This window comes from Ornithorhynchus anatinus, chromosome 4 (genome assembly GCF_004115215.2).
Source record: "Ornithorhynchus anatinus isolate Pmale09 chromosome 4, mOrnAna1.pri.v4, whole genome shotgun sequence".
Classification (NCBI taxonomy): Eukaryota; Metazoa; Chordata; class Mammalia; order Monotremata; family Ornithorhynchidae; genus Ornithorhynchus; species Ornithorhynchus anatinus.
In genome coordinates this window covers 83,084,582-83,097,782 of record NC_041731.1, presented here as the reverse complement: position 1 = coordinate 83,097,782, position 13,201 = coordinate 83,084,582, and the positions used below count along the sequence as shown (strand labels likewise).

At 43.4% G+C, this 13,201-nt stretch overlaps 1 protein-coding gene across 2 annotated transcripts in view; it reads right to left on the bottom strand.

The window, feature by feature from the left end:
* Positions 1 to 13,201, bottom strand: part of VAV3 (vav guanine nucleotide exchange factor 3) — a 333,180-nt gene that overhangs the window by 100,651 nt on the left and 219,328 nt on the right. For both annotated transcript variants that reach the window (XM_029063268.2, XM_029063269.2), the window contains exon 18: positions 6,406 to 6,428. In XM_029063268.2, coding sequence (XP_028919101.1) covers positions 6,406 to 6,428 — 23 coding nt within the window. The remainder of the gene's footprint in view (positions 1 to 6,405; positions 6,429 to 13,201) is intronic.

Here is a 13,201-nt window from a genome sequence, read left to right as displayed (position 1 = left end):
ATATTCTGTTCAGTTCTAACTGCATTCAGGCAAAGCTGAGATGATTGGTGAACTGACTTCAAACTTAGAGTCCAAGAAAACCACGGAATCACAGATTTATTTTCAGGAAGCGAATTAAAAAATGCTACAGGCATTTTCAGGCACAGATGCTGAGATCTGGTTTGCTTTCTCAAGCACTGCGCCGACTGTGTCAATTGCATCATTTTTGCAGGTCAGGGTAATGTTTACTTTATCAGGTGTGTGGTGAACACCAGGCAAGCAACTGGGTTTCAAATTCACAGGAAAATATGGTAAGCCTTGTTCCTTACCTCAAAATAATGGGGACTCCCAGACCCTCTCTGGACCTGAGCTTGGGGAAAGTAAGTTGGGCTGGTGTGGGGGAGACAGCAGGAGGTACAAGAGGGCAAGGGAAAGATCCCTCAAAGCTGCTGCCCTGGAGATCAGGGGAGGATACACTCCTTCTCTCCTAACCCAGTGTTCATTCTTCTGCCATTTGTGTTGCAATGCACCTACTGCCTGTATTTCATTTTCCCCCATGAACAACCAGAGCTTGTTCCCAATGTATTTCCACATTTTTAGGTCCAGACTGATAGATGGAAGATACTGATCCTACGGCCACATCAGGATTCTAAGTTCCTATCTTCCCTGAATCACTTCTAGCCTTGATGCCTAAATAGTGGGAAGGGGCTGGTACAAGCAGGCTCCTCACTTTCCTCCCCTCCCTCGGGCGATGTTGCCCAGAACCTCCACTTGCAGGCTCAAATGCAGGATTCTCCCTCCTACAGCATCAAGGATGAGTAGGCCTCACAACGTCCCCAAGGGTCTGTCATATGAAGCATAAACCCCATTTGGTGGGCCCTCGGGGAGACTCTTACTGTTTTCAAGTGGAAGTCACTCTAGAGAGAAAGAGCTTGGATTTAGCATCATCTGAAGCCCAGACATGTAGACACTTTCTGAAAATGTAAAGATCCTTGGAGGCCTTAGTGGGTACTCTGTACTGTGGGACATTTTAGACCTTATGCCACAGCAGCTTGTGAACAAAGATGGCCTTCCTGTGTCTCCATCCCCCATTTACCTGATATATATTTTATATTTTATTATTTGAATTTGTATAGTTAAACAGAAGGAGCAAGACCTGGAAAGAGCACAGGCTTGGGAATCAGAGGACCTTGGTTCTAATCCCAGCTCTTCCACTTGACTGCTTTATGACCTTGGACAAGTCGCTTAACTTCTCTTATCTCAGTTTCCTCATCTGTAAAATGAGGATTCAATACCTGTTCTCCCTCTTAGACTGTGAGCCTTATATGAGACAGGGATTAAATCTAACGTGATTACCCTGTACCTACCCCAGCACTTCCTACAGTGCCTGGTGCTTGTTCTGTTACTTGTCCACCCGTCCCTGCTAAAGTGAATTCCCTGTGTGTCCAGATCATTTACTAAATATTTTCTTCTATTTATCACACTCCTGAGTACAGAACTTAGGACTTATCTGGATAGTTTATTTGTGATGGTAATAGCAATAATAATACTAAAAATGACAATAATCATACTTGCAAAATGCTGTGCATAGCTCTCAATCAATAAAAATAACTACGGTACTTGTTAAGCACTTACTATGAGCCAAGCATTGTACTAAGCACTGAGGTGGTTAAAATCTAAGCAGATCATATTCCATTCCTATTCCACAAGGGACTCACAGTCTAAGAGTGAGGGAGAACTGGTATTTAATCCCCATTTTACAGCTGAGGAAATTGAGGCAGGCAGAAGTTATGTGACAACCAAGGAAACACAGCAGGCAAGTGGTAGAGCTGGGATTTGAACCTAGGTCTTCTGACTCCCAGGGCCATGTTCTTTCCATTAAGCCACACTGCTTCTCTAAAACCAGACAGTCAACCAATAGTATTTACTGAGCATTTTCTCTAAGAAGAGCACCATACTAAGCACATGGGAGACAACAGAGTAGGTAGACACAATCCTTGACCTCAAGGAGCCTACAATCTAGCAGGGACCCAGGGACCCAAAAATCTGCGAAGTTAATAGTGGCTATTTGGGGTTGCTGGTAGACCTGTCCTCCCTTCAGCTCCAGGTTCCCTCCTGCCTGGACTTTGGGGACTGAAATGTGCCCACCCTGGCAACAATGGGAAGAGGTGACAGGGATGTGGGCCAAAATAACTGGAAATGTTCTTTCCTCATTCAACATAATTTGGTGTTGGCATGCATCTTGGGGTGGGCTCAGCCATACAATTAGTGACTCATTTCTTCCTAACAGAAATTTTTGTTTCCTCAGCATTTAGGATGGCTCGGGGCATAAGACTGGCCCAGAATTGAATAACAAAAATTCCTATCAGAAAATTCAAGGGCAATGCACTTCCTAAGGTAGACGTAAAATAGACATTAGTGCCAAAAACCACCTTCAAGCCCATATCTTGTTAAAGAACAATAAAGTTAAAGACACTGGCATCTTATTTTGCCAGGACTAAAAAAGGAACTTATCATGAGGTTTAAAGTCTAACAATAAAGCAAATAATCAAATTGCAAAAACAAGGGGATGCTATACTATTTGGGATTTGTGAAACATAAGAAATGCTATATTTAGAGGAATTATTAAAAGGGAAGTCAGTGTATCTATTTCTGTAATAAAGTAGTTATGTGTACTAAAAATTATTTAGGAGTGGGCAAAATGTTTCTACTTAGCCCACATTTGTTCTTCATACTTGTTTATTATTTCAATTAATCAGCCAATCATTATTGATTGAGCAATTCCTAGACGCAGAGAACTGTACCTAGGTGCTTGGGAGAGAAGAATATAATGATTCATAGATACATTCCCTGCCTACAAGGAGTTTACAGTCTAGAGACTATAAGCTATTTTTATTACTTAATTAGAATAAAACATTACACAATTAACTCTGAAAGGCTGCTAATATTCAAGAATTCTGAAACTTTATAATAATAATGATGAAGTTATTTGTTACGTGCTTGCTATGTGTCAAGCACTGTTCTAAGCGCTGGGGTATATACAAGGTAATCAGGTTGTCCCATATAGGGCTCACAGTCTTATCCCCATTTTACAGATGAAGTAACTGAGGCATAGAGAAGTTAAGTGACTTGCCCAAAGTCACACAGCTGACAAGTGGTGGATCCGGGATTAGAACCCATGACCTCTGACTCCCAAGCCCATGCTCTTTCCACTAAGCCATGCTTCACTCAGTTCTCCTAACATACAAGGGCCACTTTCTCCTAACATACAAGGGCCACTTTCTTGTGCAACTTTACATTGGCTAGACTGTAAACTCCTTGAGGGCAGGGATTGTGTCTACCTATTCTATTGTACGCTGCCAAGTACTTAATACTGGGCTGGTATTAAGAGAGGCAAGCCGCACCTATTCCCATCCCTGCTTTCTTGGTGACCCCTCGATGCTCTTAACGTGAGAAGCAATGTGGCCTAGTGGATAAAGCATAGGCCTGGGAGTCAGAAAGACCTGGGTTATAATCCCAGCTCTGCCACTTCTCTGCCATCTGACCTTGGGCAAGTCACTTAACTTCTCCATGCTTCAGTTCCGTCATCTGTAAAATGGGGATTAAGGCTCTGAGACCCTTGTGGGACAGGGCCTCTGTCCAGCATGATTTGCTTTTATCTACCCCACTGGTTAGTACAGTGATTGGCACCTAGTAAGCCCTTAACAAATACAAAAATTATTAGTAGTACAGTGCTCAGCTGTGTGACTGTGGGCAAGTTACTTAACTTCTCTGTGCCTCAGTTACCTCATCTGTAAAATGGGGATTAAGACTGTGAGCCCCACGTGAGACAACCTGATTCCCTTGTGTCTACCCCAGCGCTTAGAACGGTGCTCTGCACATAGTAAGCGCTTAACAAATACCAACATCATTATTATTAGGTGCTCAATAACTATTATTGATGGGTTAAGGAAAGATCTTGTTACAGAACCCTTAAATTCCAAAGCAACGGGCACTTGAACAAGTCATCAGTTCCACAGTACCGCATGCGAAGCCCAATAAGCTTGCATTGGCGGAAGATTGTTCCCCACTTCCCTAATTGCGTTCTAGCCAAAACCTGCATTATTACTGAAATAATATTGAAAACCTGCATTGTAGCAGAGCTAAGTTTACCAGAAAACCTCATCTAGAGCAATAAATAATAATAATGATACTTGCTGAGTGCTTACTATGTGCCAAGCACCGTTCTAAGCCCTAGGGTAGATACAGGTAATCAGGTTGTCCCACACAGTCTTACTCCCCATTTTACAGATGAGGTAACTGAGGCCCAGAGAAGTTAAGCAGCTTGCCCAGGGTCACCAGCAGACAAGTGGAGGAACTGGGATTAGAACCCAAGTCCTCTGACTCCTGGGCCTGTGCTCTTTCCAATAAGCCACACTGCTTCTCTATAGGGATGGAGGAAGGATACATTGTAGATTTAGTAAGACTTCATTATCTTTATCTCATCCCATCATTATTGCACAAAATTCCTGGCAGTCTTTGCCTTTGAAATAATTATGCAAAAGCCATGGTATTTGCTTCAACTTCATGATAAGACTTTTTTAAAAAGCCAAAAATGTACTGAAGAAGCTCACCATTAGCCGGTAAATCAGTACACTGACGAGGCCTTGTAGTTATCAACCCATGTTCATGATTCAAAATCTACTTTGTCACTGCAAAGACTAAAGAAGACCTGGCCAAAGGACTGACTTCCAAATCTGTTAAAAATCAGGGGTGAATCAAACTTCCCCACAATGCTTTGCAGAGTACTTCAAATTTAATAGATAAGAGGTGCTCATCGCCATCTAGTCTTCTGATCTATGCCAAATGTGGCGGGAAATGGGCCCAGATCTAAATCGGTGGTGGATTTTCCTCAACGCTGTGATTTATTTGGCAAATTTTGTGCCTGCTTGCTCCATCCACCCAAGAAGGCAGTGTAGCTTGACCACAGTTGTTCAGGGAGATAAAGTCAGTCTCTGCTACAACTACTGCCCTCCCAGGATCTTTTTCTAAATTTCTGGCCTTTTTCTTTTCTCACCCCTACCTGTTTCCATGCTCAATCAGTCAGAATATCAGGTAGAATCAGCTGACTTAAGGTAACATATTGAGTGTCATTGCTCAACCATGAAGACCACAACACATCACCTTGCTGAACTCTCCATTATTCAGTCAGGGGGTATGAGGTCATTTTCACCATCTGGCTGAATACTATTTCTCAAATACATTGACTAAAAAAATGGATCTGGTTCAAAAAGTCTCTGATTTACATGAAATAGGCAATGTGCTTCTGACGAAAAACTTGCATAGATACATTTACATATAGATGGTATTCACTTTGAGACTCCCAAAATATGGCATAAATAGTCATGATTTAAATTTAATTCATTCACTCCATATTTATTGAGCATTTATTGTGTGCAGAGCACTGTACTAAGCACTTGGAAAGTACAATTCAGCAATAGAGCTAATCCCTGCCCACAAAAGGCTTACAGTCTAGAAGGGAGGAGAGAGACATCAAAACAAGTAAACAGGCATCAATAGCATCAATATAAATAGAATTATAGATACATACACATCAAAACAAGTAAACAGGCATTAATATAAACAGAATTATTTATATTATATATACACACACACAGGTGCTGTGGGGCGGGGAGGGTGGCTAAAGCACAGGGAGGGATTGGGGGTGAGGGGGAGCGGAGGGGGAGCATTCACTTATGTGTTATGGGCCAAAGAATCTTTTTCTGTATTAGAATCTATACTTTTTCCAGAATATTTGAAAGATCAGTAATAGCCTTGAAATCTGGCTTTTTTTTTCCATGCTTTTGCGTTGATTTGCAATCTAACCTGAGTAAGACACAGGGCATGAGCACCACCATCATGCCAGAAGACCCATTTATAAACTTCCTATTTTCTAGGTTGATTGCCCTTTTCACAAGGACAGGGTCACTGCCAGGCCATGGTGACTTTGAATGGAATTGAGAAAAGCCTTTATGCCTAAGGTTAATTTTTGCTTCTCACTTTAGAAGTGAGGTTTGCAGACTATGGCTACAGAACTGGAGGTATCTACACTTTAATGCCACATGCTACTGCTCTGTGACTTGATAAAAACCTAGAAGGAGTTAGTCTTTTAGAAGCAAAATGTTGCCTCAAAGCACTGCAGAAATCTTCCACCAATTTGTGTTTTCACTTATTCCTCACTCTCCAGCAACTTCACCAAACTACTTAAAAAATTCCCATCCCTGATCATTAAAATGCATTTTGCTCCTTATTCTTGTAAGTTTCTGGCTAAACCTTATCCGCTCAAAAAGAATGCATAATGTACAACTTTAAAAACACAGTCTGTGTACCAATTTGCAAATAATCTACAAAGCAAAAGAATGTTTGAAGTCAAAATTTTAATCTTACCTCTTGTGGCAAGGTCCCGGGCTCTGAAACAAATGTAAAAATCGGCATTGTCAATGCAGGTAATGTTGTTTAGTTAGCAATCTCAGCCTGCGCTCTGCTGCCTGGCAAATACTTCTGCTTTGTGTTCCTAACTGATACCTGTAATAGGTTTCCTCAGCCCTGAGGCCGGGCTAGTTCTTATTTTGCAATCCAGGTTCTCGTACCTTATTGGTTCTTTTCTGGCAACAGTGACTCATTGCTTTAAATGGCTTGCTTCTAGGTGCTACTTAGCCTTCTGAATTGCTTATTAAGCAATGCCAGGTGATTAAACCACACAAAGCACTCGCAGAAATGAACTTTCTTCAGTAAATTCACAAGCTGGAAAGGAATCTATTTCTAGGATCATAAGCATGGAAACCTGGTCTCAGGAATACAAACACAACCAACTTCAGAAAGTTCCCGTGCTTAAGTACACCAGCAGCCTTCTATTAAAAATGTTTATTGTTATTTATGTTTATTCTTCAACAGTCTGTAAATGTGACCTAAAAAGGGTGATTATTGAACTGGATTGCAAATATCTCCCCGACCTCTTTTACAACCTGGAGAAAGTCAGTGAATCGCCCTTGACAGCATTTATTGACTATAAAAAGAGATAATTAGGCTTACCTAGACTTCGGGCATTATGGGATGCTGACTAATAGAATGTGCTTTGAGATCTTCAGTTGACTATTGCAGCATAAGGGCAAAAGATCATTACGGAAGTGTGGAAAAACAGTGCTTTTTACAGACAGCTGTTAGCCAGGTTCCCAAGGCCTCTCCCTTCTCCCACTCAATATCAAGAATCAATCACTCAATCAACGCAGAGCACCATACTGAGCACATAAGAAAGTACAATAAAACAGAATTGGTAGATGTGATCCCTGGGGCAGACAGACATTAAAATAGATTAGGGATAGGGGAAATAGAGAACCATTCATTCATTCAATAGTATTTATTGAGCGCTTACTATGTGCAGAGCACTGTACTAAGCGCTTGGAATGAACAAGTCGGCAACAGATAGAGACAGTCCCTGCCGTTTGACGGGCTTACAGTCTAATCGGGGGAGACGGACAGACAAGAACAATGGCAATAAATAGAGTCAAGGGGAAGAACATCTCGTAAAAACAATGGCAACTAAATAGAATCAAGGCGATGTACAATTCATTAACAAAATAAATAGGGTAATGGAAATATATACAGTTGAGCGGACGAGTACAGTGCTGTGGGGATGGGAAGGGAGAGGTGGAGGAGCAGAGGGAAAAGGGGAAAAAGGGTTTAGCTGCGGAGAGGTAAAGGGTGGGTGGCAGAGGGAATAGAGGGAGAAGAGGAGCTCAGTCTGGGAACGCCTCTTGGAGGAGGTGAGTTTTAAGTAGGGTTTTGAAGAGGGGAAGAGAATCAGTTTGGCGGAGGTGAGGAGGGCGTTCCAGGACCGCGGGAGGACGTGGCCCAGGGGTCGACGGTGGGATAGGTGAGACCGAGGGACGGTGAGGAGGTGGGCGGCAGAGGAGCAGAGCGTGCGGGGTGGGTGGTAGAAAGAGAGAAGGGAGGAGAGGTAGGAAGGGGCAAGGTGATGGAGAGCCTTGAAGCCTAGAGTGAGGAGTTTTTGTTTGGAGCGGAGGTTGATAGGCAACCACTGGAGTTGTTTAAGAAGGGAAGTGACATGCCCAGATCGTTTCTGCAGGAAGATGAGCCGGGCAGCGGAGTGAAGATAGACTGGAGCGGAGCGAGAGAGGAGGAAGGGAGGTCAGAGAGAAGGCTGACACAGTAGTCTAGCCGGGATATAACGAGAGCCTGTAACAATAAGGTAGCCGTTTGGGTGGAGAGGAAAGGGCGGATCTTGACGATATTGTAGAGGTGAAACCGGCAGGTCTTGGTAACGGATAGGATGTGTGGGGTGAACGAGAGGGACGAGTCAAGGATGACACCGAGATTGCGGGCCTGAGAGACGGGAAGGATGGTCGTGCCATCCATGGTGATAGAGAAGTCTGGGAGAGGACCGGGTTTGGGAGGGAAGATGAGGAGCTCAGTCTCGCTCATGTAGGTGGCGGGCCGACATCCAGGTGGAGACATCCTGGAGGCAGGAGGAGATGCAAGCCTGAAGGGAGGGAGAGAGGACAGGGGCGGAGATGTAGATCTGTGTGTCATCTGCGTAGAGATGGTAGTCAAAGCCGTGAGAGCGAATGAGTTCACAGAGGGAGGGAGTGTAAATGGAGAACAGAAGAGGGCCAAGAACTGACCCTTGAGGAACTCCAACAGTTAAAGGATGGGAGGGGGAGGAGGCGCCAGCGAAGGAGACCGAGAATGATCGGCCCGAGAGGTAAGAGGAGAACCAGGAGAGGACGGAGTCCGTGAAGCCAAGGTGAGATAAGGTATGGAGGAGGAGGGGATGGTCGACAGTGTCAAAGGCAGCAGAGAGGTCTAGGAGGATTAGAATGGAGTAGGAGCCATTGGATTTGGCAAGAAGGAGGTCACGGGTGACCTTAGAGAGAGCAGTCTCGGTAGAGTGGAGGGGACGGAAGCCAGATTGGAGGGGGTCTAGGAGAGAATGGGAGTTAAGGAATTCTAGGCATCGATTGTAGACGACTCGTTCTAGGATTTTGGAAAGGAAGGGTAGTAGGGAGATAGGGCGATAACTGGAGGGGGAAGTGGGGTCAAGAGCGGGTTTTTTTAGGATGGGGGAGACGTGGGCATGTTTGAAGGCAGCGGGGAAGGAGCCATTGAAGATTGAGTGGTTAAAAATAGAAGTTAAGGAAGGGAGGAGGGCAGGGGCGATGGTTTTAAGAAGGTGAGAGGGAATGGGGTCCGAGGCACAGGTGGAGGGGGTGGCACTTGCGAGGAGGGAGGAGATCTCCACTGAGGATACTGCAGGGAAGGATGGGAAAGTAGGGGAGAGGGTTGGTGGGGGGAAGGGGAGAGGCAGAGGGGTGACTTTGGGGAGCTCAGACCTGATTGTGTTGATTTTCGTGAGGAAATAGGTGGCCAGATCATTGGGGGTGAGAGATGGGGGAGGGGGAGGAACAGGGGGCCTAAGGAGAAAGTTAAAGGTCCAATATTTAAGTAAGTATTGTGAGGCTGGAGTGAGTAATAAAGTGCTTAAGGAGTGCACAGCTAAGTCCACAGTTAATGCAGATGGGAGGGTGGATAGGGGAAATAAAGGGCTTAGTCTGGGAAGGCCTCTTGGAGGAGATGTGAGCAATTTAACTTTAGGGCCTTCCAGCCAGCGAAGGAGAATGTTATCTTAACCCTGGTCCAGATGCTCCCATCAAGAATGGTTCCATATGGAGAAAGGTTCAAGATCTCAAAACTCACAGCATACCAGTGCTCCAGGCAAGAAGGACAGATCCAAATGGGAAGCCCACGGAAGGCCCTGTCCCAAATGATCTAGGATGTAGCAGTAATTATGGAAGACAACACCCAGCCAGCTGTTACAGCTTCATATAGCCCGATTCTGCCTGGGGCTAAGAGAATGAACTTCCCTCATCTTGGCATTCTGTTTCTATTTTTGTGATTCGGTGGGAAGGGTGGGTGGAACTAGAAGAAAGAATATTAGCTACGCTAAACCACACCTCCAAGGAGAAAAATCAATCTTTCTTACCCACCCTATGCCTCCCTCTGCCATTTTCCTCCTTAGCCATCCAAGAGCTGGCAGAATCCCAGACTATCTTCCTCTCCTTGTCTCCTCTGTCTAAAGAAGACATTTTTGCCAGCCTGTACAGTATGATTTCAGTTTCAACACAACATGTGATGGTGGATACCTGGACTGAGGCAGGTGGCTCCTGGGCCCATTTTTTAGTATGGTCTAGTGGATAGAGCATGAGCCTGGGATTCAGAAGGACCTGGGTTCTAATCCTGATTCTGCCACCTGTCTGCTGTGGGGCCTTGGGAAAAACCCTTCACCGCTCTGTGCCTCAGTTCCCTCATCTGTAAAATGGGGATTAAGATTATTGCCAGAATCCGGCTCTTTGAGAGGGTTAAACGTTATAATTTTTGTGACCATTAAAATCCATTTCAGTCCAACGTGGGAGTCCTAAATCCCATCCATTCTCACCTAACGGCCATAGCAGTCATCCACTGGAAGACAATGCCATAGGATCTGTCTGTTTTTTTCCCATCTCCTGAATGCTATCAAATTAAATTCCCATAGGCCACACTAAACTCCTTTGGAACCCCTGGTAGGTTTCCCCACAACAGACTACCACAAATGAAATGCTGAAGAAAAAGGCATGATGCTAACCTGGGTCCTCGGTTTCCTAAGTAAAGGAACTGTCAAAACGTTAGATCCATATGTACATGTTTAATTTTGGGGGGTTTTTTGTTTTTCAAACCATGAATCAAAAACAAAATCATTAACATATCCCTTAGAAACTCTGCTCCTGGTTGCAGTCTTGCATCTATTTCATTTGCTTCCCCTGGACACACATGACAGACAACATCCATCACCTCTTAGAGGTATTCAGGCCTTGGGACTGCTTTCTCCAAACCAGCATGCGATAGGGCTGTGCCCAACTGTGCCCAGAGAGCTGAAGGCTGAATGGTGTGGGGAGAGGAAGAAAGAAAACTTCTAGGCTAAGATCTCCCTCTGAAAATCTCTTTTATTCCTCTTGTGAAGTTTTCTGTGATGTAATTCCATTCTTCGAGTGTCCAAAAAGTTTGTCATTCTCAACTTGTCTTCAGCCTGAAGCTTTCTTCTAAGGCTTTCACTGATCACACAGAAAAATGTCCTTGCCCTTTCAGGACTCCATCCCAGAGGAGCTCCATCAGAACCACAGGGTGCCAGAACTGAACATTCTTTCATCATGTTCCCACTGTTCCGGTGCAATGCAGAAGCTGAAAGTGGTTTAGGTGACTGCTGCATCTGCAGTCTCCACCATCAGAGTCAATGTCAGAGCAAGGTCCTCTATGCATGTTTGTTTGAAAGGCGATTTTCGGGCAGACTCTAGACAGTCCTTTAAAAATTAATTTCCTACTAGAAAAAAATGTTGCCCTATCCTTCTCCTTCCTACACAAACAATTTTTACCTTATATTACACAACTTGCTCAGCCTCTAGTGAGGGATTTGACTGTTTCTTGAAGCTAAAAAATGTGAAGTGTGCCAAGTGGGATAAAACCTCTTGAATGGACTCCAGAAATGTGAGATTTCTGCTACTGCTGTTATTTTGTCAGTGTAAGCTCTCAATATGAGAAGGAACATGGCTTCCTGGATAGAGCATGGGCGTGAGAGTCAGAAGGACCTGGGTTCTAACCCTGCCTCCTCCATATGTCTGCTGTGTAAACTTGGGCCAGTTGCTTAACTTCTCTGGGCCTGTTACCTCATCTGTAAAATGGGGTATAGAGTGAGCCCCATGTGGGACAGGGACTTTGTCCAACCTGATTAACTTTTATCTACCCCAACACTTAGAACAGTAATCAGACCATAGTAAGTACTTAACAAATATTACTACCACTATTACTATTATTATATTAATATGATAATTTATTTTTATCATTATGGTCATTATTATTATTATTAAGCAGTACACTAAGGGCTGAGGTAAGATACAAGATAAGTGTAAACGTTCAAAGAAGCCAAAAAGACCACTAAGTGGAAAGGGAATGGACAGGTGGAATCAATCAATGCACTAAGAGAAAATGCCGACTCAAGATCTCAGTGGACAAAATGCATGAACTGCAAACTGTTTGGAATAAAATCTCTTTAAAATTTATCATGAATATTATGTTGGAACCAATTAGAAAATAACCTATTTTCAGCCAATTTACCACAGGGGGAACCAATGCCTCTCTTCTGCTTATTTTTATTAAGGAACTAGTTTGATAAAGAATAAAAGGATTTCATTATTTACCTGTTAAATTTATTAATTAAATACTGGGCCACAAAAAGTTTTTGGATTATGAAAGACATATTTATCCAAATGGAAACTGGTTTACTATCTTTGTTGCACAAAGTTCATGGAATCATGTTGATTTCAATGTTAAGAAACAAATTTCAGGCAAAGTTTTATTACTGATGCTAGAAGGCAGATGAAACAATATACAATGCCACAATTTTCATCTACCAATTAATAGAAGATTCTGATATTAAACATCAGAAAATGAAATCTGCATTGGTTACATACGAATGCAGAAGAGATTTGCATTCCGACTCCAGGGAAAGTGCCATAAAGTAGCCAACTCTGGTAGCATTTTCTCTTGAAATTTACCTTTCTTTAAGCAAAGAAAATGCAATTCAGGCAACACTGGGCATGATCCAGAGGTAAAAAGAACTTCAACGATATACTGGTTGGGAAGAGAAGCAATGATATTCTCTTTTGGCCTGTAGTGAAGGATTACTCTGTCAAGATGTTTCATTGTAAGGAGCGGGGGCTGACTCAAGGTGAACCTTGGCCCTGATTCGACTTGCTGAGAATCCCGAGCACAGAGGAGAGTGAACCTATTATTAAGTTCAAAAAGGTCTAGCAGTGCAATTTCAAACCCAGGTATTTGTTGGTCAGATGAGGTTGCCATGGAAAGTTTGGAAGAAGGCCAAAATCAGAAAAGCCAGGTATGAAGTACAGAGTAGATCTGCTTGCCTTGAAATTTGATGAGAATCTTGACCCTAAAACGCAAACTGCCATTCACTATCACCTGTGTTCAACTCCAAAACTGCCTTTCAACTGACAGAATTTCTATTGCATGGGCAGGGACTAATCCAATAAACTGAAAGCACTTCTACTACTTGTGGAAATGCTCCTAAGTCATTATTCTCTCATAAGAATAGCTTAATATGAATGAAGTGCTGCCC